At 38.7% G+C, this 26,497-nt stretch overlaps 2 protein-coding genes across 2 annotated transcripts in view; one reads left to right on the top strand and one right to left on the bottom strand.

Annotated features, from left to right (window-relative positions):
* LOC126369034 (rab3 GTPase-activating protein catalytic subunit) overlaps positions 1–26,497 on the top strand; it is a 46,652-nt gene that overhangs the window by 4,591 nt on the left and 15,564 nt on the right. The gene's annotated exons all lie outside the window — the stretch shown is intronic.
* The window catches only part of LOC126369023 (leucine-rich repeat and immunoglobulin-like domain-containing nogo receptor-interacting protein 1), a 40,219-nt gene that overhangs the window by 917 nt on the left and 12,805 nt on the right, over positions 1–26,497 (bottom strand). Inside the window, exons 2-3 of the mRNA XM_050013306.1 lie at positions 1,833–1,988; positions 68–1,618 (exon numbers count right to left, since the gene is read on the bottom strand). Of these exons, the coding sequence (XP_049869263.1) occupies positions 68–1,618; positions 1,833–1,988 (1,707 nt within the window). The remainder of the gene's footprint in view (positions 1–67; positions 1,619–1,832; positions 1,989–26,497) is intronic.

The raw sequence follows: 26,497 nt of genomic DNA, 5'->3' as shown, positions 1-26,497 counted from the left end.
TTAATAGTTAAGTAGTTTATATACATTTTAAATATAATGACTGGTAGTGTAGGTAATTGTTTCTTACCTGGGAAGGGACATTTTTTATTTTGAATTCCCTTTCGCTAGCTTCCAGGGGCGGTCCTTGTTTGAAGCTTTTATCGCCGAAGAGCCGGTACACGACACGGAAACCGAGTATGTTTGCTACATCAGAGTCCCATTGTATTATTACAGAGTTATCTTGCCTGTAGGCATTTTTAACGATCACTTCGTTCGTGTCGTCCACCTTGGGTTTCTGTGGGAAATTCATGACAAGTGGTGGCCGTTGATGCGGCGCGTGTCGCCATGTTGGTGCCGCGGGACGCACTGACGGTACGCGATTAGGTCGCGCTGTACTCGTGGTCGTCTCCGGAACTGCTACAGTTTTTGGAGCCTCACTACTTGGAGTTGTTACGTGGCTAGATAACGTTGACGGCGAACTCTCAATTGTCGCTCTTGCGGTGGTTGTGGTTGTTGTAGTCGGGTGTGTTCTCCAGACTTCTTTTGGTGGAGATGTGGGGGGCACTCCTGGCGTTGTTGCAACTTCTTGTTCACATACAAGCTCATTTGGTTCAAAGCTGTAAAATCCACGTTCACGAAAATGTGAAGGGTGACCACAGAATTGTGGGTTCCTCTCGCGAGATGTCACTTGTAGTTCTCCGCTGCGGATCCATTCGATGATCCAGCGCAGACGACAGTCGCAGTTCAGGAACCGGCCGCCTAAGCTCAGTCCTCGGAGAGTGTGATTCAAGTGAACGAATGCTTCTTCTGGCACGGTCGGTAACGGGTTACCATCCAGTGCTAATAACGTGATTAACGGATTTTTCAACAAAGCATCTATTGGCAGTTTGTTCAACAAATTGAATCCAATATCCAAAACTTTCAATTCCGTCAGAGTACCAATTGCAGCCGTTGGGAATTCGGGCAAAAGGTTGTTCAAGAGGCTTAAGGAACTCAATGAATGTTTTACTCCTGCAAAAGCGTCTTCTCTGAGATGCACCAACAAGTTCCTCTCAAGATTAAGAGCTGTTAATGAGTTTAGTCCTTCAAATGTGCTGCTGCCTTCGGGACCGGGCAGTTCTCTTATACTATTTTGTGACAGATCTAAGAAAGCTAGACTGCGAAGGTTCTTGATACATTGTGGAACGGTCTTTTGTTTCGTGCCTTTAAGGTTTAGGTTTTTCAGTGAATTTTCCAAGCCGGATAGGGCGTGTTCAGCTAGAGTCACATTGTTATCCGATATCTTTAAAGTCGTCAACTTGCGTAGGGTGATAAACGAGTGATTTTCTATATTAGTTATTCGGTTTTTAGATATGTCTAGTAGCGATAGATTAACCAAAATTTTTAGTGCTTTTACGGGCACTTCGTTAAGTTCGTTGTCTTGCAGGTTCAAGTTCTTAAGGTATGGGCCTTGACCCCTGAAGGCGTCGTCTTCTACTTTCCTGATCTTGCAGCCGGATATCTGCAGGTTGTGTATCTTGAGGCTCGCGAACATGTTGTCAGTCAGCGCGGGGATGGTGGAGTTGTTGATGTACAGCAGGTCAATCTCAATGTTCCTGGCGCTTCCGTTTAATGCTGCGATCAGCGCCGGGAAATCCACCTGAAACACGTTGGTAGAGAAATATTAAAGCTTGGGTATTTTACACACCAATAAAATGTTTCTTTTTGAATTTGAGACTACATTAATGTAGATTCATTAGTTCATGACAGAATTTCTTATTGAACAGAACTATTCGGTAGACGCTGCCGATGTTATTCAAAGAAGACGTGCAAAAATCCGCGCAAAGAACATAGTTCTAAAAATGGTTGTTTACCTGGTCGCACTGTACGGAGAGGTCTCTCGCGAGGTTGAAGGCGCAGACGCACGCCGTCTGCAGGCCAGGCGGTCCCGCCCACGGACACTGTTGTGCTCGCGTACTCTGCAGTACTAGTACTGCCACCAGCGTCGCCGCTGACCACCACTGGTGACTCTGCAATTTTTACAAGTTTACCGTCAATCAAACGACAGTTTGTGTAACAAAGCTCGGTAAAACGGTATTTAGATCATCATGCGATGGTTTTATTAACGACTACCTCCATTGGAAGTATAGTAAGTAACTTATACAATACAATACGATACAAAAACGCTTTATTATTGTACATATAAACACAACATTAAAAACAATGTCTTTCGAAATAGTTTATTTTTTAATTATTCAATGCTTATAGCACTATACCGTGGTTAACCCGCAGGTAACACGTTCGTCTCGGCTTGATACGTGCTAATCCTATCTGAAACAGACTTTTTCGTTTTAATTTGAAAGAAAAGAGGAATAATTCATCTTTAGACAGTTTATCTTTTAACATAAGCGGCGGTTTTAAAATTCTTACGCTATTTTAAGTGGGACACCGAAATAAACATACACAAAATACTTAACTACTTACTACTTTACATTTACCTATTATGCTTTGAAATTTAAGTACGTGCTTATACATTTTTTCACTAGTGTTTTGGTAATAAAACCTTCGTAATGCGTTAGAAGACATTCAAAAACATGTGTGAAAGTTATGCCGTGTTGCGAACAGTTTTACCATCCATTTTTATTCGCTTTATAGCTCTCCACACAGAGGCGGGGTATCGTAGGGGCGTCTTCTCACTACCTTCGATCCGATCCGATTCCGTGAATAACGGATCCGAGATGGTTGTAGAACTATACTATACGTATGTATGGTAGCTTATACACTACATCGGATATCCGTCTTTCAATAACTCTAAGAACGGCCCATGTGGTCCAGTGGTTGAGCGTTGGACTTACGATCCGGAGTCCCCGGGTTCGAATCCCGGTGGGGACATATCACAAAAATCTCTTTGTGATCCCTAGTTTGGTTAGGACATTACAGGTTGATCACCTGATTGTCCGAAAGTGAGATGATCCGTGCTTCGGAAGGCACGTTAAACCGTTGGTCCCGGTTACTATTTACTGATGTAAGTGAGTAGTCTTTACATGAGCCATGTCAGGGACTTTTGGCGGCTCAATCATAACCCTGACACCAGGGTTGATGAGGTTGGTATTCCACCTCACAACCCACACGATAAGAAGAAGAATAACTCTTTAAGTAATTTTCCGTCGTTCACGAAGTACGATCCTTAAGCTAAGCGTTGCAAGTCGCGATGCGGGAGTTTGTATGAAATTTGAAATTTATAAGGACGAACGTGTACAAATTCGAACATAAAAATATTTCCAGGCAGGAACACTACATCCTCTCTGTGCATCCAGAAGAAGTTATTGAGCATTGTACGGTCACGAGCATTAATATGTAAACACTTTGGTACCATGTCACATTAACTCTTTTAAATGTCAAATATTATAGTGCGACAGGGTTCTAAAGTGGGTACATGATATTGCTCGTGACTGTACTATTGTGATAGAGTTAGCACGTATTTGTCAAATGGTCAATATAAACACGCGCGCGACAAATACAAGTTATTTCACCGAGAAAGCAGAGATATTGGAAACTTGTTGACACTTTTACTTTCTAAAGTTATAATATTTTGTATGCTTTTACTAACTCGTATAAAAACGAAGCGTAAAACATACAGTTTTACTGCACGCTTTGCACTAAGTATGGCATAGAACGGCAGACCGATTTACAAATTAAAAAAATTATAGTATTTAGAAAAAGCCTAGTAGGTATGATGTTTTTCTCGCTGCATACAAATTGGTTTTAGAACTACTTAAGCTATCTGCCTTAAGCGGAGCAGAGAAGCTAGTCGTTTGTATACGTGTCTATTTGTATAAGGCGTGCTGCGTTTACGTGATTATAAATAAAATATTACGTTTGCGTTGGAAGAGAGTATAATTAAATATTCTCCCTGCAAATATCATCCGCGGAGGCGTGCTAGGAATTCTCGAGTAGTTTAATTGGACAGACGAGAGTTGGGAACGGAATCTCTGCGGTGACACTGTCGAGTTGCCGTCTCGAGGCTCGCGACTCGAGACTCTTGAGTTGCGCGTATCTTTTCCGCTCGCTTGCTCCTCACATGCCATGTTTAATAATTAACATAACACTCATCTTCTAATCCTCTAATCTGTTTATGTGTTGTACTAGCACGTCTACTACTCGCATGGGGCATGAACTTGTAACACATGCAAATTGGCTTATTAATTCGTCAGCTCGAGTTCGCGCGGGAATTATTTATTGAATCTTGATTTAATTTGGTTTACAAGTGACTTCAAGGAGTTACGAATTGTCGACAATATTAATTTTGCACAACATAAAAAATAAACTATAGAAATCGCAAAACATTCGCAAGTTCAAAAGTGGTGCCTACTTAAGGAAAGTTCTTATTGCTTACACAATGGTAAATCGGGCGTATCAAGGAGTAGGTAACTAAAGACGTAGTTGAATCGGTTCTGCTATAAAACGGTTGTGAAGTGGTAAATGATAGTGTGGTGGCGAGGGGCGATCAAGCGAGGCATGAGGCGTTGCGGGCAAGCGCAGCGTAGCCGCCACGGGCTAGTAGCGCGGAAAACCGTGGCTTTCCCTGCACTACGCGCTGCGACGCTGGAAAGTGCCATGCTGAAAATAAGCGTACACTGCGCAAAATTTTACCCACGAATGCTCACTTCAGCGTCGTATCTTTGACACAATGTCCATTGAAATACTTGTTATCTTGGTGAAAATAATCGCCAATGTGCACTGTTTTCATATCACTACAATACGCCAGAAGTTTTAATTATAGTACGCCATTATGTTGCTGTCTTGCGTCTCAATGGGTAGATTGAATGTGGACTCTGCCACTAAATATTACATAGTCGTAACCTGAGAGGACCCACTAAAATAAGTAGGTCGGTTGACCCTAAATTAACACACTCGTGAAATTTAGAGGAAGTAGAGTTACTGTGACGTCATTGTAGGATAATGGTAGAATTTTTGTTATTTTTGGTTGAAATAAAGATTAAACTTTATTCGAAAAACGTGACAGAATGAGATAGATAGATACATAGAGATATATGTATAGTATACGCCGGTAGGTAGATGAGGATACGACGGAACAGGCCATAATTTTTTTGGCTTTCCTATATTCCTTATTATCGTGAAACAGATAAGTGGAATAAAACGCAACCAAATTAATAACCTCGTTATGCTAACAATTACACGGACACTACATATTATCCAACCCACACAACACGCATATCTAACGCGTCAAACGTGGTGGTGGTTATTTTAACTCCCGCAAACATTGTGAAGCGTTTGCCGATGTCCAGTATAATCGATGTCCGAAAGATAAACCCCCAATTCCGGCAAACATATCGGGTGTCGATGTCAATACGCTCACCGTTGAATCCATTTGTATGATATAAATGACGTATTACCGAATGCTTCTAATGGGAGCTGTGTGCAAAACTTACGCCTTTAATCTTCATTGGGGTGGAAGACACCTTGAAGGCCCAGCCCCAGTTGGAAAAACGCTTGACTCTCACTGTGAGGTCGGAGGTTCGACTCCAACGCGGGCCTAAACCAATGATTTTAGAAATTGTTTTCAACTTCAAGTTTGCTTTATAAATGATTATCATACATTGTTTTAAGTTTACGCGGTTATTATCATAATTAACATAATATCTAACTACTCCACTCCAATCTCATCAGTCATCTCGTGATCATGGCACTTGCAACAGTGTCGAAATATCAGAAGTCTCATATCCCTGATTTATCGCGGTAAGAACCCGTTATTATGTATTTTAATTATAATGATTATCATGTCATTAACAGCGGTGAAGGACCTACATTCCCAAGAAATACGTTTCGTATGTTTCTGTTTACATGTTTAATAAGAAAACAAAGATTAAATATTACAATTCCGATTATCTGAGAAGATTTTTCTATACGAAGATCCTTGGCACAATAAATGCTTTACAGTACCTATATGTCTGGGATTTCTTTTTTTGTTAGACTTCAACGAGGTGCCCAGGACAATACATGTTATTTCTGTTAATTTAAATGCATGAAAAGGAATGAATTAATGTGTATATCTTCTCTTCTCTCTCATTCATTACTGAGGATCGCAGCGACGAATGATTTTTTTCCAAGCGTTTCTCAGCGGCGCGAACTGCTAGGAGCAATACAGGACCAAAAAGTAAATTGAGACTACGTCCCGCTTTTGACGCAACTATCCGCTAATTGAAAGGCGACAGTATCGAGCGCGCTACACCAAGTTTCATTAACAGCTGAAAGCTTTAAAAAACTCTTTCAAAGTAAAAGAAAAAAACTGTAATTTGAAAACCCTTTTCCAATTTTAAGACTAATCCGAGTGGGTCATAATACTGTAATGTCATCTATCGACGGTCAATGCGCTTAAGATTATAGATTAAGTAGAAAGAAGAAAGAAAGAAAGTTTATTCAGTACAACAAACAAGTAACAATTATAAATAAGGCCCTGGCTCCTAAACCAGTATAACTGTATTTCAGTACATTTGTATCTCGTCAAGCCACACTTGCTGTCTTAAATCGTTAATACCTATTGCAACTTCAATATTCACTTATTGTACCTACTCGTACGTTACGTAATTGGATGTTTCCTAGATCAAAGATAAATTATGAAATTCTGATTACTAAATAAAGACAGATCTAAAACCGTCGATATTTTCTTTTTTCTATTTAACTTATTTATGAATTTTAATCAATAAAAACGTAATACAGTTTACTTTTTCATACATAATCCGTAGTAATTTAAAGATTTGACGTTTACTAATAAATAACTGATTTGACTAGTTGGAAACTAGCGTATTGTCTAATCAACAATATAATTGTATTTTGTATTTTATTGCTACTCCACAACTATTATACATTGACAAACTCAATATCGGTTAAAATGCTATGCGTAGATATTAATTAATATGTATATCTATACTGACATGACACAGTAGCCTCTTGTCATGTTTTTATTTCTCATTGTGCTTGATTATACTCATGCGCGTCTTCTAAAAAAAAACTATAATCACTAAGCTTCTATGATTATAATTAAAATGTTCTCAACGTTAAGCTCAGGTGTACCACTGGCCCATTTGCATGGTCGTCGGATTTCGCTGCTAACGGTACCGGCGCACTGACCGAATCACTTTCTCGTGGCCTTTGCCTCAGCATCTTGGTATTACCGGCGCTTGCGCTTGCTTTCTATGCGTTTGCAAAACACGTCATCATGACAACTGACAAGTACGTATTGTCCCCCAAGTAGACAGTTGATGCTACGTAATGAGAGTGCAAAGAACTTGAGCTATTGTAGAGTTGTGATGTGACCTACATACACTCATGAGAGCTCATCAATTTTGGAGTTCGTTGCAGCAAACGACTTCACGTTTTTATACTTAGTGGTTACTTTTGTTTGCATTGAATTGTTCGTGTTCCTACATGGACTTGGAGCAGTAATTCGAGCGCGTTTAATAAAACCATTTCTAGAGGAACTGTTATGTTCTGCTCTGAATTTGAAATATACATAAATTAGCACTACATTGCAATTCCGTTCGTGAGAAGTGGAGCTTGCGTATCAAGCGTTTCCACCAATAGAAAACATGAGTAAAAGGAAATTAGTGCTAATTCCTGCATCGCCATCAAATTTTATTTTAAGTTGTACCTGTCATTTTCTTAACCGTTGAAAAAGAAAGGGACGGGTAATCGACAGGCATAAAATTTATGGAATACACGTCAATTTTAAGCAGAAATCTAAAACAGCCGCCTAAAATTTTACATCGGCCAATAACCCGACAGAATTAAGTAGATATCACGTCAAACGGATTCCATACCAGCGAGATGCCTATTTTATTTGCCCGCGTTATTCATTCGTTTTAAAATTAACTTTTTGACAATCATCTCCCTTTCCTTTCCTTTTCGGCGGATAAGACAATGACGGTTGTAACTTAAAATAAAATTAGGAGGTGTCTGCAGGAATCGGAGCCATTGTGTTTGTTACATAACAAGTCTACAACCCTATAAAATTTTACACGCTTTCCATTCCCTTCGCCATAAAAGCGTGCGCCTAACTTGCACAATCATGCGCATGCGTGACGATCGCAAGTGCGTTATAGGTACGGAAGTTACAGATGTTAGTTCTATAAGCACCTATCATATCATGTTACACAATACGATATAACTAGTGACCTAACTGAACGCAACAATCTACATCAATTAAGCCGTCAAGTAAATTAACTACTGAAGATTACGTCACTTTATTGAAGACGTTGGGATCGAATTTCTTGACTTCATACTTTCTTCTTCTATCTTGTGGGTTGAGAGGTGGATTAACCTGGTGTCAGGGTTATTAGTGAGCCACCCCTGACATGGCTCATGTAACTACTACTTATGAGTATTTATGTAAACTAATATGAATGATAATTTTAGGTACTTTTCGCTGATTTTACTATAAGTAAAAGGTAGGTGTAGGTATTATTCCTTATTCTATGCTATAAGTCACTGTGGTCCTGTGTGTCACCGGTATGCTTCTCAAACGAGGAGCGCCGGTTCGATCCCCGGTCATACAATAAAGAACAATAACATAACATAGCATAGCACACGAGTAGTTAGAAGCTCGATGAGGCGTGGCTATCTAGTTCATCATGCGATTAATGTACCTCTTACTACTCGAATTGGGAATATCCTCTTGCTTTTTTTTGACGTGACTTATTGTAGATTTGCCGCAGATGGCATTAACTACTTGGCCGGACAAATGGGGAGCGCTGAAGGCTCTCACTCGATACAACGTTTAAGACAACAGGCCTGAGGGTGCCCAGTTGGGCGCGAACTTCGGCTCAGGGCGTCGTCTGAGAGGAAAAATATTTGAATTGAATTAATCGACTCTAGTGGGTCGATAGCGATAAGCGCTGAATGTGGGAAATCGTCGACCACGCCGTCGGGGTCGGTATCGGGGTCCTGAAGTGTTTGGTGTCGCGAGCTGATTGGCTGCCTCTATGGCTAGAGTAAATATTGTGTGTATGAAACGATTGATGAAAGCAAGAAAAATACGTCGGACCTTTTCCAAAGCTCAATATCATTCGATACGATTAATCCGAACGATATTCCCAACATCAAAGGGTAATCAATTCAGTACTGTGGCAGAGAACAATATCCAAAAATCAATTATTCAAATGCTCGAGGCGATCTGATATCTCTGATTGAAATGTTAATTATTAAGCAGTCAATATTTTTTCCCCAATGGATTCCTGTAACAGGATATCACGCAGTAACGGAAATTTAATGTGTTCGTGAATGTTGGATGATCGGAGCGAGCAGACGAACTAAGCGAGACAAGCCTGTTAGATTTGCATAGTTTTAGCAATAGCTGCCATTAAGTCTGAGTTTGAGCTGGGCTTTGTAAAGCCCAGTGAAAGTGCTACAGATGTAATTCCCTTGTCGTGAGTCGTCTACACTATTGCTCCACTGCTCGGCCCAGTGCTATTACACTATACACGACTCAATTTGTACGAGAAACAAATTACCTAACTGATAATGATAGTCGTGAACCTGGCCCGCTCATTTTTATTAATCAAGCCTTGTTCTGTAACAGGGTTAGGTTAGGTTAGCGGTGTACTGCGATGGCAAATTAATTGCATCGTAAATTATAGCCTCTGTCGGGCTTTTCATCATGGATCTCGCAATATAGACGAAGTATGCTTGAAGTTCCATCTGAACTTCTATCATACCGATCGCAATTGAGAATAGGACAGGCCGAGCCGGGGCGCGATATCGTAGCCCCGAGAGCAAAGAGCAAAACTTGGGTATTACGGAAGTTCCATCCAACAAACTAGGTTCGGATGGGAACAAGTTTACTGACGTTAAATATGTAACTGCAAGTTAGGTGGAGTGGAGAGGGTTGCATGAGATTAATTTTGTATGAGAGCAAATAGGTGCTCATCCGTTTTTCCATGCGACTGGTTTCAATTCACACTGGCTTTCATCTCGCCCTCCACGTCTTAATTTCAGTAAAAGAATTCTCTCGCTGCCCTTGAGTGACAGATCGATTAAACTTTGCGCAATATCATCAAATCAACCTCGCCGGGAAGATGCAGAGGGTGGATTTTATTGGAGTTATTTAATACCAAGATTCTCACCTGTCAACGTGGACTACGACACCGCGTTTTAGATTTAATCTGTCTAGACTGTCTCACTTTCCGATTCCAATCCTCGAGGGTCGGCTGTGGCGGCAATTTATTCAGTAGTTAGGAGGGGTAGGCCCGTCAAACTTGTTTATAAAGAAAATTTGAACAATTTCGTCAAGAAAGGACAGATCTGTTTTTCAATCAGCAAATTTTGGTATTGTTTAGTTCAAAGGAATCGAATGGATATATATTTTTTATACTTTTGTTACAGATGATTTACTCATTCATTATAGAAGTTGCCAGAGCTTAGTTATGCCTGAGCAAGTAATTGACCTTTTCGCTCAATATTTAATTATTTGGAGTGGGACATTGAGGGCTATTAATAATAATAATTAAATTATTTATGGTGGTACTGGAGTTGAAATTTGCTTTGGTGTTTTGTATATTAATCAGACTGGTCTTCAGCCAGTTGTTTTAAAAGTTTCGTATGATACAAAAAAAAAATGTAAGTATTGCTGCCAGACACTTTTCCATGATCACAATTACCAACAACCATGTCATACATTTGGCAGTATTCCAAAATCAATTTACGTAAAAATATAATCAAAACCAAACGATATTAAAATTTATTCACTTACAAATTCGAACAAGATACGAATCATGTCGCATAAAATATGGAAGTCGTTTGAATATCAAACCGTTCGGCTAGAACAAACATTTAATCCCTTTATTGTACAAACAACCTTCACGAGCCGTGCAAATTGAAAATCAAATTCACGTTTTTAATTTTTCAAACCACACAATGCCGGTTTAATCTCGGAAGGATTTGTAAGCATTCACGTTTGTATGCATATAGCAAGTTCCTGGTTTATATTACTTCGTTTGTTTGCAAACTCATTTATGCGGTGTTTGCTTCATTTTCCTCCGGTTTGCATAGTTTGAGCATTGAGCGTGAGTCATGGCGTATGAAATGAAGTGCGTGGGATGTCATCTCGTACTGAGCGGTACGTGCGGCTATGTCGCGCGGCCGAGGATCCCGCGCCGCACTCCCATTCCACGCACGTCCACAAATTACGCGGCGGGATAATTCATAACACGATCCTTATGTGGCCGCGACATATCGAGCGTGAAACCCGTAATGTTTATAAAACAATACTCTCATTAGGGCCGCCTTTGGTCACACAAACTGTTTAACGACTAAATTATCGCGTTTGGAGAAGAAAGTTACGACTACTTATTTATTACGACTGTTTACATTTTGATGGAGTTCTATCGAGGAATTAACAGTGTTTATTTTAAAGACTTATTAATGTCGTCCGATATAGTAGGTAAAACCCGTCGAATAAACAGTGAATCTTTCGCTTCAATAAAGGTGCAATAAACGGGGGTCGTAAAATTCCTGGCGGTGTTGTGGAGCGTGCAACCTCGGGAGCCGGGTACATGCGAGGGAGGTGCCGATACTGACGGATGGGAACATTAGCAGTGAAGGCACGTGTTCATTGTTGATTCGCGCCGCGGACTCGAATTACACACGTCACTGGATATTGCATGTTCGCCAGCAAGTTGGTTCGTGAACCTGCCACTAATGTTCAGCTGTACGCCGTGCGCCGTGCCGTCTCCGCCCTAAGTTCGGCGCACCGGTTTCCTTCCCACGGCATAAACTGTGAACTCGAAACTTTCGTGTTCCGAGATTTAGTTTCACAGACGTCATTGCAAGATTTAATATCTGCGTTGTTGAAAAGGCAGAGAGCTATGCGACGTTTCGTTAGCGTTAGTTTCGTTAGTGAGTTTTATTTTGATAACTTTGCGATAAAATTACCTTCACTATTTTATACGACTCTTATAGAGAAAGTTACTCCAGCAACAGGTATGGAAGACAACGGGAGAAATAAGTTATAACTGATTTTACGGTAATAGTCGAAAATACAGTTTATAAATTAGCTGTCAATAAATTGTGGTGAGAGCGGTGGTCCGTGAAAATTGCCCTCTGAACGCTAGCCATGATTAATACAGTGTCAGGTTTTGCATCGGCCGATAATGGATTACTGCTTCATATTTTCGGAAAATATCGCTATTGAAGCGTATAACGTGACCGGTCATGGTCGGGGTAGTGTGGATACTCTATTTTCCGTAAAGTTAAACACGCAGAATTTGATATCAATAAATATGTTCTCCTGTCCTGAGAGAAAGAAAGGCTAAATAGACAAAATCATCGTCATCGTGTCTTATAGGGAAGTCAAGGAATTGGCCTTTGATAGACTGGAATGGAAAATGCTACACCGACAAGAGCGTGGCTCTTAAATTGATGATGATGAGACAAAATCATGCTTCTATCTATTTTGGGATCAAGCAATCTGACAAAAAGATTCTAAGCACACATGTCATAGACAAATACTTAATATGGCAATATCTATCGAAACAAGGGTATGAAAAGGGTCAAAGTGGAAACGTTATTGGCTTGACGTGGAGTTTTAATACCTCCAGCAGTGCCGTAACTAGCCTTTTATGCGCCCGGTGCGAGCTTTCAAAACTGCGCCCTTGAAAAATGCTCTAACCAGGCTCTGACAATAAAGTGGACAAATGTGCATAAAAATAAATCTATCTATTTTTTGTTCACGAAGGTATAGGTACTTAGTAGATTTCTATAAGATAAAAATTGTTTATTCAAAAATATTTGCTCAAATACAGAAATGACACAAAGTACTCGATAGTAAAGACCCAAGGCTAAGGTAAACCGTAATCACAAAAAAAGGACAGCTACCTACTCAAAGATTTACTTTCCGCGCTTTTCTCAAGTCCTTGATTACATTGTCATACGACAGGAGCCGTGTTATGTCGCGTTCAATCGACAAAATCCCTAGGCAAGACAATCTTTCTTGGCCCATCGTCGAGCGCAGGTACGTCTTTATTAATTTGAGCTTACTGAATGATCTCTCGCAGGAAGCTACAGTCACTGGCATCGTTAAAAATATCTTTATAGCGACTACTACATTGGGAAACATTTCCTTTAAATCCAGTTCCACTATAGCTTTGAGAAGACCCATACTTGACTGACATTCACATTTATCAAATAATGTAGGTAGTCGCTTCAACTTGACTCTTCAAAGTTTCTATTTCGGCCCAAAATTCTGTGGCATTTATATCTGCAGAATATTTTGAAACTCAAATCAGCTGCATGTTTTTTTAGTTCTTCAACCGAATATGTAGTTATGTGTTTTACGGTCAAAAAACCGAAAGAGTGGTGTATGTCGCGTAGTTTTTCGAATCGCCATTTTAATTCAGAAATTATAGTATCTATTGCTTCATTTATCTGAATTTTGAAACTTTGTTGCTGAGTAATGTAGTAGCCGGCGTCTGAACTTTCACTTAAATCGTGTCTTTTTACTCGCTTTCGTCGCTTTTCAGGAAAATTGTCTTCAATGTCACATTGTTCACAAATTCTTTTTGCCTTTTCGAAAACAATGTCCATAGTGTCGCGAATATTCTGAATCTGGCTTGTCAATAAAATAAAATCATAGTTACGGTATAGGTAGTTTTGTTTGTGTATGTAATATTGCGAGCAAGACAAGGTTTGTCTGATGTGTCGTGACGTGACGCATCAGAACTGTATCGGTTCCATACATAAGCCATCACACCACAACACGTTACGCACTTGTGTGAACGTTACCATCCTACTAATATTATGAACGCGAAAGTTTGTATGGATGGATGGATGGATGTTTGTTACTCTTTCACGCAAAAACTACTGAATGGATTTTAATGAAACTTTACAATAATATAGCTTATACATAAGAATAACACATAGGCTACAATTTACTTATAAACATATTGTTCGAAATACTAATACTGCGCAGACGAAGTCGCGGGCACCAGCTAGTACTAAATGTATGAAACCGATACCGTTCTGACGCGTCACGTCACGACACATCAGACAAATATAAAACCACCTTTACAAGTGTTGTTGTTTCAAGATCGCTTGAAAAATGCTATATAGATATAGATAGTACAGAGGGCGCGTCTACACCATATTCGCAATAAAACAAAATGTATCTACTAACTACCATGCATGAAACAAAACTAGATACTGGTCTGGTCATTTCTGCGCCCCTCCAGGGTCTGCGCCCTGTGCCAGGGCACCGCTGGCACCGCCCTAGTTACGGCACTGACCTCCAGATTAGAAAACTGGATGTAATGTGAGTGCAGTAATCATCTTCATATTACTCGTTCTTGTCACATTTGTTACTTAAATGCTTAGCATTGTTTCAGGAAAGAGTTATTTCTAACGTAGCTATTTTCTGCTCCAAGTGGCTGTGTTAAGAAAGCGTACTCGGCGACGACACATTAAGATTTCACACCCGCTCCGCCTTAGCACTTATCCTGTGCCGGGATCACTGGAAGGCTCTTTAAAATGCAGAGGGTTTATTCTCCATAATTGTAGCGTTTACCCGAAAGTGATCCAGGTGCTTAAGGGTCCCCTAAATATTTTCATTTGACAGGTCCACGCCTCTAGAACGCAGAGTCGGTTCATAAAAAAGTACAAGCAAAATGTTTTCTTGCTAAACAAATCTGTAAATTACATTTTATCGTCTACGAAATTTACGACATCTGAAATCTACAGTCGATGTTGCAATTTTGATTTAATAGTAGTAAATATGGTAATTTCAATAGGCATAAAACTCTGAAGCTTTTACTGGACGAGATAAAATTTGTTGTAAAAGACAAACGTTTTTAATTTATGTACGCCATTTTTCTGACAATTTCACGTTCCAGAGTTGTAGTAGGCCTCGTTTCAAATTTATCGCAAGTCCCTCCAAGATATACTGGCGCCATTAAAGTTTCACGCTCTTGCAGACATCGTCTCTAGAATGTATAAACTGAGACTCCACAATTGGATCCCGGGAGAAGTTTAACTGGATTCAAACTTGTAACTGTTTCGGGAATGATTGATCCGACCGGGCCCCTGCGGCTTCATTTATAATTTACACTTCGATACATTTTTGACGATGTTTTTGTGCCTTGTCGTTGTCGTAAATAGATTTATATAAAGTTAATTTTCTTACGCAAATTTTCTTAACATAGAAGTTTAAATCTGAAGCATTTAGAACTGTGAACTTTCTTTTTTACCCGTGTAAGGATGTATGGGCGCGTGGGCAAAATCGGAAGTAACGCCGCATTCTGCGAAAAAATCATTTTGGTCAGTTGCTATATTTTTGCAGAATGTATGGAAAAAAACCAGTAACCTCCTGTCAGTGTCAACCACGCGCCAAAAAGTCCTTGTCGGTCTATTATACGTGGTATATGCACCGACCGACACCAACTTTAGATCTTAAGGGTACGCTGGTTAATTGCTGTGGAATGGACTTAATTGATTCCCTCGCAGTTACTTATAGATAGATTATCGCGTATCTATGTCACACGGAAAATTACAGTCTCAGTAACTCGATTATGCTCTATTGATATTTCCTCTCGTCCCTTCTTTACACAATTGTGTCTTTGTTAAGCTTGATAAATGATGTATTTAAAGCCGTGATTATGATGACTGATGATTTATTATAAGTTTAAAATCTGTCAACTGCTAAGCGGGAAGTTCTTTCGCAGTATTTTTATTAGGAAGTTAATTTGTCACATTGGCGAAAGTCTGTGACTCAAGCGTAGGTTCTGCCGAAGTTGCGATAAGTCATCTCCCGTTTGGATCCTTTCACTCATGAGTCATCAGATTACACATATTTTGTTTTCTAATATTTACGTTCGATACTCGGCTTTTTTCAGAAATTTTCCGCAGTTCAGGGGGTTGAAGTAAGTCATCTAAATAAGCAATATTACAATTCAACATTTGCGCATATAAAAGTAAGTGCGCAATGTGAACAAGTGTCAAAATAGCAATATTGTTTTTGCCCAACTATGGTCTCCTAAGTACTACAATTTCATGCCTGAGTCAAGTGATGACGTCTTTGGCTTTAATTGGTTGTTGCATGTAAGTATTAATAATTCATGCAGCAAATACGTTATCTTAACAATCGTAATTATCTTGTTTCTTACTACATTTTGCAACTCATTGATTTATGTGCATTTGAAATTACGTCTCATGACTTTCTATTTTTTTGTTGACATATTTTAGCTCTCTTGTGCTTTCTAGGTGTCACAGGTTATCACACTGAGTCGTAGTTCTTTACTTAGTAGCATCAAATGTCAATATAAATGCACATTGCTGATTGCAAATAGCCATTTCAGAATTCCCATACGCATGTTATTTCTTAAGTTGTAGTTGAGTTTTCATATGAAAAACCAAGCAACGCATTTTACTCGAGACATTCTCACACGTAATCTTTGAGCTGGCTAGGATGTGAATACCTCAGAGTAATTTGCCGATAGGTTTAGGTGTGTGGTGAAACACACAAGGGGATTACTTACAAGTCCACGAATCTTATTAATATTATTTTTCTCCCCTCGTGATTGAAGGTGTACGTTTTGCATTGGGACGTGTATAGGGTACGGTATACAGTTGTGACTGTCTTCTGTACGGAAGTCAGTGTTAGCAAATAGGGTGTTTGGTTAGGAGCGGGTGGTGGTGGAGACTATGCGCCTCCGCCGCCGCCCTGAGAACAAATACTCCGGACTGCGCTGTTTGCTCGCCCACAGGCGCCGCCTACGTACGGTAGACTTTACCTCACTCTTTTCCACAGTCGAGTGTCAATTACACAGCTTATAGTTTGTTTGTAAAATGATATTGCTAGTTACTTAGTTCCAACATGTTATATTCGGCTAGTTGCAATCATTTGCTATGTAGTGTGTAGTAGTAGAAGTGACATGTTTCATACTGACAGTGATTTCCAATTTCGCACTAATTTCCCTACGGGCGGAGCTAATTATCCGTAGCTTCCAATAAAACTGCATTATCCTAAAGTCTATTATTGACTTTAACTAATTAATGTTGAAACAGCGGCTTGACTAATTTGTTGGCCTGCCGCGCTTGCATGCGTAATTAATTGCATAGTTACCTAATCCGTTGATGTGTGAGGTCCATAATAATATGTACTGAGTAGAACACAACACGAAGATAATTTACCTCTGCATAACTAACTGAAGATATAATTTCATACTCGAACTTCAAAAGCAAGGTAATTTGTTGGATACCACTTAAGTGTGACATAATTATATGATGATTCTGATTGTAAACGCTATTACGCGGTCGTGTTTCACGCTGACACGTTAGAAATTTAATTTTCATGTTAAACAATTTTTGTTGTTGCGTATAAAAACAGTCTATATTGCAAAGCGAGGGACAAACACTGTCAAAATGTGGTTGAAATACTTTGTGAAAATGCAAGCTTTTCAAAAGGCCGACGTAACAGGTTTTAGGGGCACGCCGCGGCCGCTAACAGCGTCAATTGTTTTCGTCTCGTGTCGTGCCGCGAGACCCGGCTTTGTGTGTCCATCGAGAAATTTCAAACCTCTCCATTTCATGCATTCCCCGACACTTTCTGTTTTCACAGTTTCAATTCCGTTTTTGTTTATTCAATACCTAAGTTTCCAATGGTTTCTTTTTGTATGGACCTCAAATGATCTGCGGTCTGATTTGCGCCAATATCGAGGTAGAAAGTGTGGATAATAATGTTTAATGAGGTAATAAAATATCGTAATGATACGAGGTGTCCGTTACGGTGCGGTGTGCGGTGACGAGCGGGCGGCCTAGCTGTGAGCAATCAGTCTTATGTGGCGGTGTAGTCGGATCAGGTGTGGAGACTTTATTGCGGTTGCACGAATCACCTACATATCCCGTGAACTGGTTTTATTAAATTAATAAAATGGGTCTTTATTGCCTTTTGTTTCCCAAATCGTCGCAATTCACCAAGCGGGTAATGATAATGAATGTGGCCCGAAATTGGGCTGAGACTAGGAAAATTAAATTTGTAACTTTCACGTTTTATTGTAAAGTAAAAGCATATACCTCTTCTTGGTGATGGTGACAGTTGTAGCAAATGGCATGTTGTTTGTTATACCTAAATAGACAAACTTGTGTTTGTATTACTTATGATGAAATTGCAGTGTGTTGTTAACTTTTGCGGCTGTCTGTAACTTTCTCGTATTTACCTTATTTATTTACCAAATTATCGTGAATGTTCGTCATGCAATAATTTGTTTGTTTACTTCTTATTGCGCTAAAATAAAATTAGGGTATCGTTTTTCTCTATCTTTCCAGTAATTAAACCCTAGTTAAAATTATTTCCTATTCAAATACAAAATTGTTCCGTTAAAATACCGTCAAATATTTCTGTCCCGTTATTCAAACTTCTTGCATCATTCTGGTTTGTCATTTTAAGTTTAATATGTTTAAGAATGTGCAGAGTACATTAGTGTTGCGATTCGATCAGCGGTGCCGTTACTGCGTGCGCGCATCCACCGCTAGAGTACGTAGGGCACACCGCTATCTTCTTGTTAACATGTACGAATACGTTTATATAGCGTGAAATTTCAATAGTGTCATCATTGGGTGAGCAATGTACATAGTTGTTGCTGCTTAGAATTTCTTACAAATCAGATTATTAATACTAATTCAGATACTAATAAACGTTATAAGTCATAATATGTATGCCGAAGAGCATAAGATTCTGTAAAGGCTTTTGCGGAAGGAAAATGCTTTCCGTCGTACACTCGCGATATCCAGGGCTTGGACCAATAGAATGCTACATGGATGAACGTCGTACCATGGTTCTCTATTTTTACGCATAATTTTTTATGTAATAATTTACCATGGCATAATGTTACTTGTCCTATTATTAGTTACGCATAGTATTAATTTGTCATAACTTTTTAAGCATAATTTTGAAACTCATAACTACCATAAGCATAATAATTAATGACAATAATGACATATAAGTATTATAAGCATAAAAACTATACTCCGAATAAAAAAAGTTTTGGCACAACTTTGAACATTTCCGAAACTTACTTTTTCCTTGGTTGCATTTGGTTCATGATTGTGACTTTTTATATTTTTTGACTCTATTTCATGCTGTTGGTGATCATTCAGTATACTTTTCGTGTGTAAGATAAACATACTGGCGGCGTAGGGGTGGCCCGAGGGCCACCCCGCCGCACCCTAACCTACTGTTATGCCTTGTAAAAATTATGACAAACACTATTACTCTAAAAAAGAATTATGGATACCTATTTATATGCGAATCAAATTTATACCAACAAATATTAGTCCAAAAATAAGTTATACCTAACAAACCAGTATTCTTAGATGTTATTATGGGAAAGTACTATTATATATATTTTACTTTTTTATGTATTTTTTTTAATTATCTGTTTTTAAAATTTTATTATTTAGTTATCTAATAAACGATTACGTTGTGCAAATGTTGTGTGCACCTATAATTGGCTTATGTAACAGTCTAATTCCTGATGTAACTTTTATTTTATTTAATGTTTTATTATATAAGCTGTTGGTGTACCTTTTTTATAAATAAAAAAATAAAATAAAAAAAAAAATAAAAAATATGCGAAAAGGATTATGATAATTAAAATTATGACAAAACCATTTATACATTTTAAGAGAATCCCTCGTACCACCCGTGCTGGTTATCGTTTGTCAAGTTAGAAATATAAAAACACATTTTACAATGAGTTATAGGGAATTGATTAAAATATATTATTATAGAAAAGTAAGTTATTTGCGAAAATCTATTAATTCAACGGAACTACTATGCTCAATGAGAGCTTTAAAGTTGAAAATAACCTGCCAGCAACATTCTAACTAGCCGAGAATATCCGAGAGTAATTTTAAATGGGCGACCGCGACATATTTAGTACAATGCGGCGAAACTTTTGATCAAGCTGATTTCTCCATATCTAAATTGAAATTTCTCGATGAGTTGGCCGGTCGATAGTAGGTATGTGTAGGTTTATAATTGGGATGGTAGGGAAGCAGTGACGTCACCGGTTGAACCGTCCGATGATTGGACAACAATACAGCCGTGTATAATACCAACTTGTCAGTGTCCGTGTCCAATTGGCTCGTGTACTAGGTTCAAGATAAATTACGAAATTCTGATTACTAAATAAAGACAGATCTAGAACTAACGAAAAACATTTTCTTTTTTCTATTTAATTTATTTACGAATTATAATCAAGAAAAACAAAATAAGTCGGACATTTTGTTTTTCAATGACGTCACAGTGTGCTACTTCATACAAATTCCATAGTAATTTTATGTTTGGACGTTTAGTAAAAAGTAACTGATTTAGCTAGTTGAAAACTAGCCTATTATAATGGCCGATGCTACGGTGAGTATCAGACCCATCGATCCTCCAAAATAGAGACCGGATTAACCCTGGTTTGGTGCGATGTTGGTTGCAATTGTTATTCAATAATTAATAAGCATAACATAAGCCCTATATCTAAGCAACTATATCCCAATTGGAGTAGTCAGAGGTACATCCATAATACATACTGATAATTAATAAGGGTGGGAAATCATCGTGTTTTACTGAGTTGTTGAAAGGTCACGCACAACGCAATCCATGTACGAATTACACAGGACACATAATGATGACATTATTATGGTGATTTGTGAAATATTCAAGACGAAAGGGAAAAGCTACCATTGTTTAAGTTGTACTTTTCACTAGGTATAGGTTTCTTTCGCTATTGTTTCGTAATTACACACAGCCGTCGGTTCTAAATTATTAATGTCGAGGCCAATTTGTCTCCATTCCTATTCCTTTCCTTTAAAATATATAGCATCATTTCGAATTAGCCCTCTATTGTGTTAGTTATTCATTCTCTTCGAATCAACTTACAAATGATACGCTTCACGGTGAAACTGTTTAACTATTTTCGTTCAATTATCGTTGGAAACTTTCTGTACTTTAGGTTTGGTCGTGACCACAAGTTCATCATCAATGTTTAATTTACTTTAGAAGAAGACAGTGGCCCCGATTCCAGCAAACACCTCCTAATTTTACTTTAAATTATACTTGTCATTTTCCTATCCGCCGAAAATGAAAAAGACGGATGATTGACAGCTCTTAATTTTAGGAAGAGTGAGTAAATGAATGGATTACCCGGGCGAATCAAAAAGGTATCTCTCTGGTATGTATACCGTTTGACGTGTGCTGTCAACATAATTCTGTCGGGTTATTGGCGAATGTTAAAAATTTATGACGGTTGTTTTAGATTTGTGCTTAAAATTGACGTGTGTTCCATAAATTTTATGCTTGTCGATTACCCGTCCTTTTCCTTTTCGGCGGATAGGAAAATGACAGATATAACTTAAAATAAAATTTGATGTTGTTTACGGGAATTAGCACCAGTGGGTCGAGAATTCGAGATAATTTATAATCGACCGACGCGGGCTGTCGTCCCGTAATGGCTTCTCCGCTTTTTTCAAACAGAACAACTTGAGCCATAGATGCTTCTATAACAGTACTATAAGTAGTTCCCATATCGTTAGCAGTTGCGTTTTAATTATCGCGCATCGGCAAGAAAAGTGTAGGTTTGTCCGTATAACTGTTCTCGTGGGTAGAAAGCGCGACTCCCTACGATTAGCAACGTATGAGGTCTTTAGCCGGACCGGTTCTAGGACTACGTAATGTGGGCCGGTGGAGTATGTCACCTGGGTCAAATGAATACTTAAGCTGGAAATAGTCTGCGGGAACGCTACAAACGCGGAATATATCTCGTTTAACGTTTCTAGGTCAATACGATTGGATTGGAATGGTACTTGTACTATTACTACTGACACAAGACTGGTACTCAATATTTTTTGTGATTAGGGTGTCATTATCTGGAATTTTGGGAAACCTTTACCTAAGTTGGTTATTCCGTGTTCACTGGGTCCGTTTACCGAACTTGAAGATTTGACAAGTCCAGTTTTTTTACTGAAGCGTCTGCCTATTGGACCTTCCAACCCGCGAAGGGAAAACCAGCCCAATATAGGTTAGGTTATATACCTCCGAAATGAATTTCTTGAGAATCTGGGTTTCTTCGTGATGTTTTCCTTCAATGCTAAGCATGTGGTAAACATTTAATCCATATATCCAAACACGAATACGAAATCAAATTTGAAGATCATTGTTTAGACCCGTGATGGGATTCAAACCTACGATCTCACAGTTATGGTGAAGCGTTTTTCCAAGTCGGTAAGTCAAAAGGTGCCTTGTATTGTATCAAAATAAGAATCAGGCAAGTCAGCTCTGTATTGGATGCAGAGATAATTACGACGAGGTGTTGTCTCCGTCCGTAGTGGAGGCAGCCACTCGATCGCATTGACTTTGATCACGTCATATGCTCAAGTGGGCCGGTGTTCATTAGCTGAGCACGCTCCACAATAAATGGCTGCCCCAAATTGAATGTCATCCTCCATTTCATCATGTCTCCCATAGCTTTTAATTTGCTACGTCTCGTGTGATGGCTGCGACCTTGACCTAATAGAAGGGCTTCAAAAATTACACACTTTATTTACCTAGGTATTTATTGCTTTGTTATCGAAAAAACTGCTAATAACCAAATTCTTTCTTGTTATAATATTTATGTCACGTTATTTATCCAAAAGTTTATATTGTGAGGGGAAAAGCGAACTTAGATGCCTACAATAAAATAATATGAAGATTTATTTCAATTTTATTGAAAATTTTGAAATATAAAATAAATTATCGTCTTTAAAAAGGCCAAACGTCGTTAACCTGCACTTAGTATACTCACACACTGCGTGTAAAGTTTCTATTGCTGGATTTCTAATCATTATTCTGTTATGATTCGAAGAATTCGAGTTAGTTTTTATCGTTTAAACACACGTCAAAAACAATTATACAGGTTTACGAACTTTAATAGCGAGAATTTGGTGCAAAATCGGCGGTTGCTGATAATTAATGGCTGGGCGCGTTCTTTCCGTTTTGGCGGGAAGCACGCAGGCGCGGCGGCGGCACGATATTCGCGTAATTGCACTCTCGTTCCGCGCGCGTCCATCTTTTACTCATCAAAGCCATTAAACGTATATCTATCCTCGTCTTTCAAACCTGTAGTGAACAGTAGATGCATCGCTAGTTATGTATGCACCTTGTCTACGGCTCTCGCCTACTTTGCGGAGGTGCATTAAATAACTTCCAACCAAGATTACCTTGTAATTGGACGCGTCTAGAAAACTGAACTCTACGTATGTCCGGTCATAACATTGCTTATAATTATAGGTGAGATTAGGAATAAAACGAGTTTTTTAAAGCCTTCCCATATTGAATACCGAACAGTTTGTAACACGGATTTACAGGTCGAAAAGTTTCCGAAGTGGGAAGTAACATTTGATTAGGCAAAAGCATTAGCCCTTCTGAAGCCTATTGGGAGAAGTTCAACTTTCTTTGGACGTTCCCACGTGAGGTATTAGTAAAATCGGTGTATGTTTTATATTATAGATATGTTGTGGTAAAAACTGCGGCATGTATTGATGCGTAGTGAAGTGAATGATTCTCGGACGGAGAACTTCGACGTCGCCCGCGCGGTTTGACCGCCATGACGAGCGGTGCGCGACCGCTCAACGGCTTCTTATAACCACAGCATATTCAAGAATTATTAGTTGTCCGCTAAATAGACTGCGATGCGTTTCTAGTCCAGAGCGGCTTTATACATACAAGTAACGCACGGTGTTGTTGCCACGTGTCCATTTTTAATGCAAATTGAGGTAATTTCCCTCCCAGCACAGAAATTGCAGAGGTCAGGTAAATATACCGTGCGTGGTATCTTTTATAGTAGTTTGTTTAGTAAACGCTGACTGGATGTAATATTTCAGCAGCTTTCTCTGCCGCTTAGGTGGCAGTGTCTGTATTGGAGTTTTAGTTGAATCGTCAGCAAATAAGTTTTCTGGTGGTTTTCTTTTTTCGGTATCCGTAGTAATCTGGTAATTTTTTCCGATGACTTTTATACGTAACATGCTTTTATTGTGAAATAGACGATGTTATACTACACCTATATTCTAAATTTGATCACGCACGTAACACAATCAAAACAACAAGCGAAATATTATGTTGTTTTTGTGAAATTACTTTCTTGGAGGTGCCAGAAACCGTTCTTCTGAATTTGTTATGCCAAAGTCAGTGCCAAGGCAATCGGCATTTGGTCACGAGTGGTCACGACGTTAATGCGATGGCCGCCATCTGGGACGTGACTCAGATAGATGTCGCCTGCGCAGGTGGGTTCAATGACCCTTTGCCGTCCTCTGCATTACGACGATACATATGCCTTAACGACTGTTTGATATGTTTGATATAGCCTCATTTTTTCGTACGATACTCTTAAAGTTACGTTGTTATTATTTTAGTAGATATTTTTGTCACAGAATATTTTTCCGAGCTTGATTTTAGCCTTCGTTGTATTTTCTTTTATATAAGAATCTTTAAAAGATGATTACCTACGTATTGTGTCTATTCAAACTTTCCCAATCATAAATATTTACGATAAAACTTCTAAAGTTACTGTCGGTTGAAGGAGAAAGCATAATATCACCCAAAATATAAATGTGACAGAAAGCCAAGTTCGTAACAAAAAATAAGTGAGAAATAACTAAATACCAAGTCCTTATGATATGTATGTTATCTTTGTTATCAAATTCAAATTTAATAATTAGTCAGATAAAGAAGAGAAGAAGAGAAGTTGCTAAGTCGCACTTTTGAGTAATGTAAACTAGTAAGTTTTGGGTGATATAGCATTATTTATTGTCAAGTCAGATGTTTCGAAATCGCAGGGTTACCAACTTAGGGGTTTTCCCCCCAAATTTAGGGGGTAAATAAGTGGGATGGGATTTTTTTGGGGGCGTTCTATTTTTAGGGGTATTTTTAGGGAGTTTTTGTCATGACATATTTCAAATATTCGATAATTTATGAATAAAGAATATTAAACAGTATTATTTGTCATTTAATATAATCATTATTCTTTTTTTAATTAAATATGTCTGATACATGTGACATATATATGGCACATTTCTTTTTTACCCGGGTATATATTTTTTCAGTACGGGTACTATTATTTATTCTCATTTTAATAAAAACATTTTTTTAGGGGGATTTTCTAGTAATTGTAGCAATTTTAGGGGTTTTTAACTTCAGCTTTAGGGATACATATTTTTAGGAGTTGGTAACACTGCGAAATCGTTCAACTCAGGCTCCAGCTTCAGCTGAAATCCAGGTACGATAAAGGATCCAGGTCGGAGTCGATACCGATACTGATAGAAAAATATAATATGGATTTATGTATATGTTTTTGTTTATTTAGAGTAAAGCCAATATTTTTGTTTATTTACAGTAAAGTAATGTTGTATTAATAACAATACAAAGAATCGAAAGTGGTTTGTAATGGTTCGTGTAATATAATCCGCTTCCGGTGTGTCCTCCGTTTGCTAACGCGAACTTGGCTGACACACTGCCGTGTGTTAGATGTTGCAAGTTTGCGCAGATTTCAAATCAACGGTATTCCACAATGAGCGTTATTGTATTCAACCCTTATCAGCTTTGTATAATCGAGACACAACTGTCCGCCGCGGGCTATTCATAAACTGTAGGGACATAAACTTTGCTGTTATTGCTTGGATTGAGTCTGGTACCCAATCATGACTTGGTAGAAGTCTCATCCTCATAATAGCCTATTGTAGCCTCAGGTATGTGTATTGTAATTGACAACTTCAGATGCCACATAGTAAATACGCATTTCATTGACAGGGTAAATAGTTTCAGTAACCTTGAAGATTGCAATCAGATTAGACTTCTCTACTCGACTCAAAGTTTTCGTTACGATGTCACTAACACCCTGCATAAACCCACTTAAACATAGCTGGTACAAATCCTGGAAACCACGTGATAGCAATTATCTATTATTCAAAAATGAACTCAAACTTACATAGTCGAATTCAGTGGTTTAGATCGCGAGCCGGGACCGGAACCAGTGACGCTAAGATTCAAATTCAAATTCAAAAATATCTTTATTCAGTAGGTAAAATAGTTATACTTTGAATCGTCAATTTTTGCATAACGAACGTCTCATCCGCCTAAAACTGCTGCAGCTTCTCACAACCTGTATAGATGTAAGTCACACGTTGTTCCGAAAAAGGCTACCTACCTACTTAAAATTGCACAGTGATATAATATCTCGTTTGTATAGAACCACTGTGAGTGATTATGTTGATTCGGTTGATGACGTTTGTCAACGTTTCGATGGCGGGGTCGATATCAAATTAATTATACACACACGTGCCTCTAGACCATGCATGCTTGTTCGCTATTATTGATGGCATTGCGTGCTGCAATGTACCGTGCCGTAGACATAAACATAACATAAGTAGCCTATATACGTCCCACTGCTGGGCACAATCATAGAATAAGGAATAATACTACGTATAGAACGGCAACTCTTCGCTACCTCCA

This window comes from Pectinophora gossypiella, chromosome 1 (genome assembly GCF_024362695.1).
Source record: "Pectinophora gossypiella chromosome 1, ilPecGoss1.1, whole genome shotgun sequence".
NCBI classification, from domain to species: Eukaryota; Metazoa; Arthropoda; class Insecta; order Lepidoptera; family Gelechiidae; genus Pectinophora; species Pectinophora gossypiella.
The sequence above is the reverse complement of the archived record's forward strand: the minus strand, read 5'-3'. Positions and strand labels throughout refer to the sequence as shown.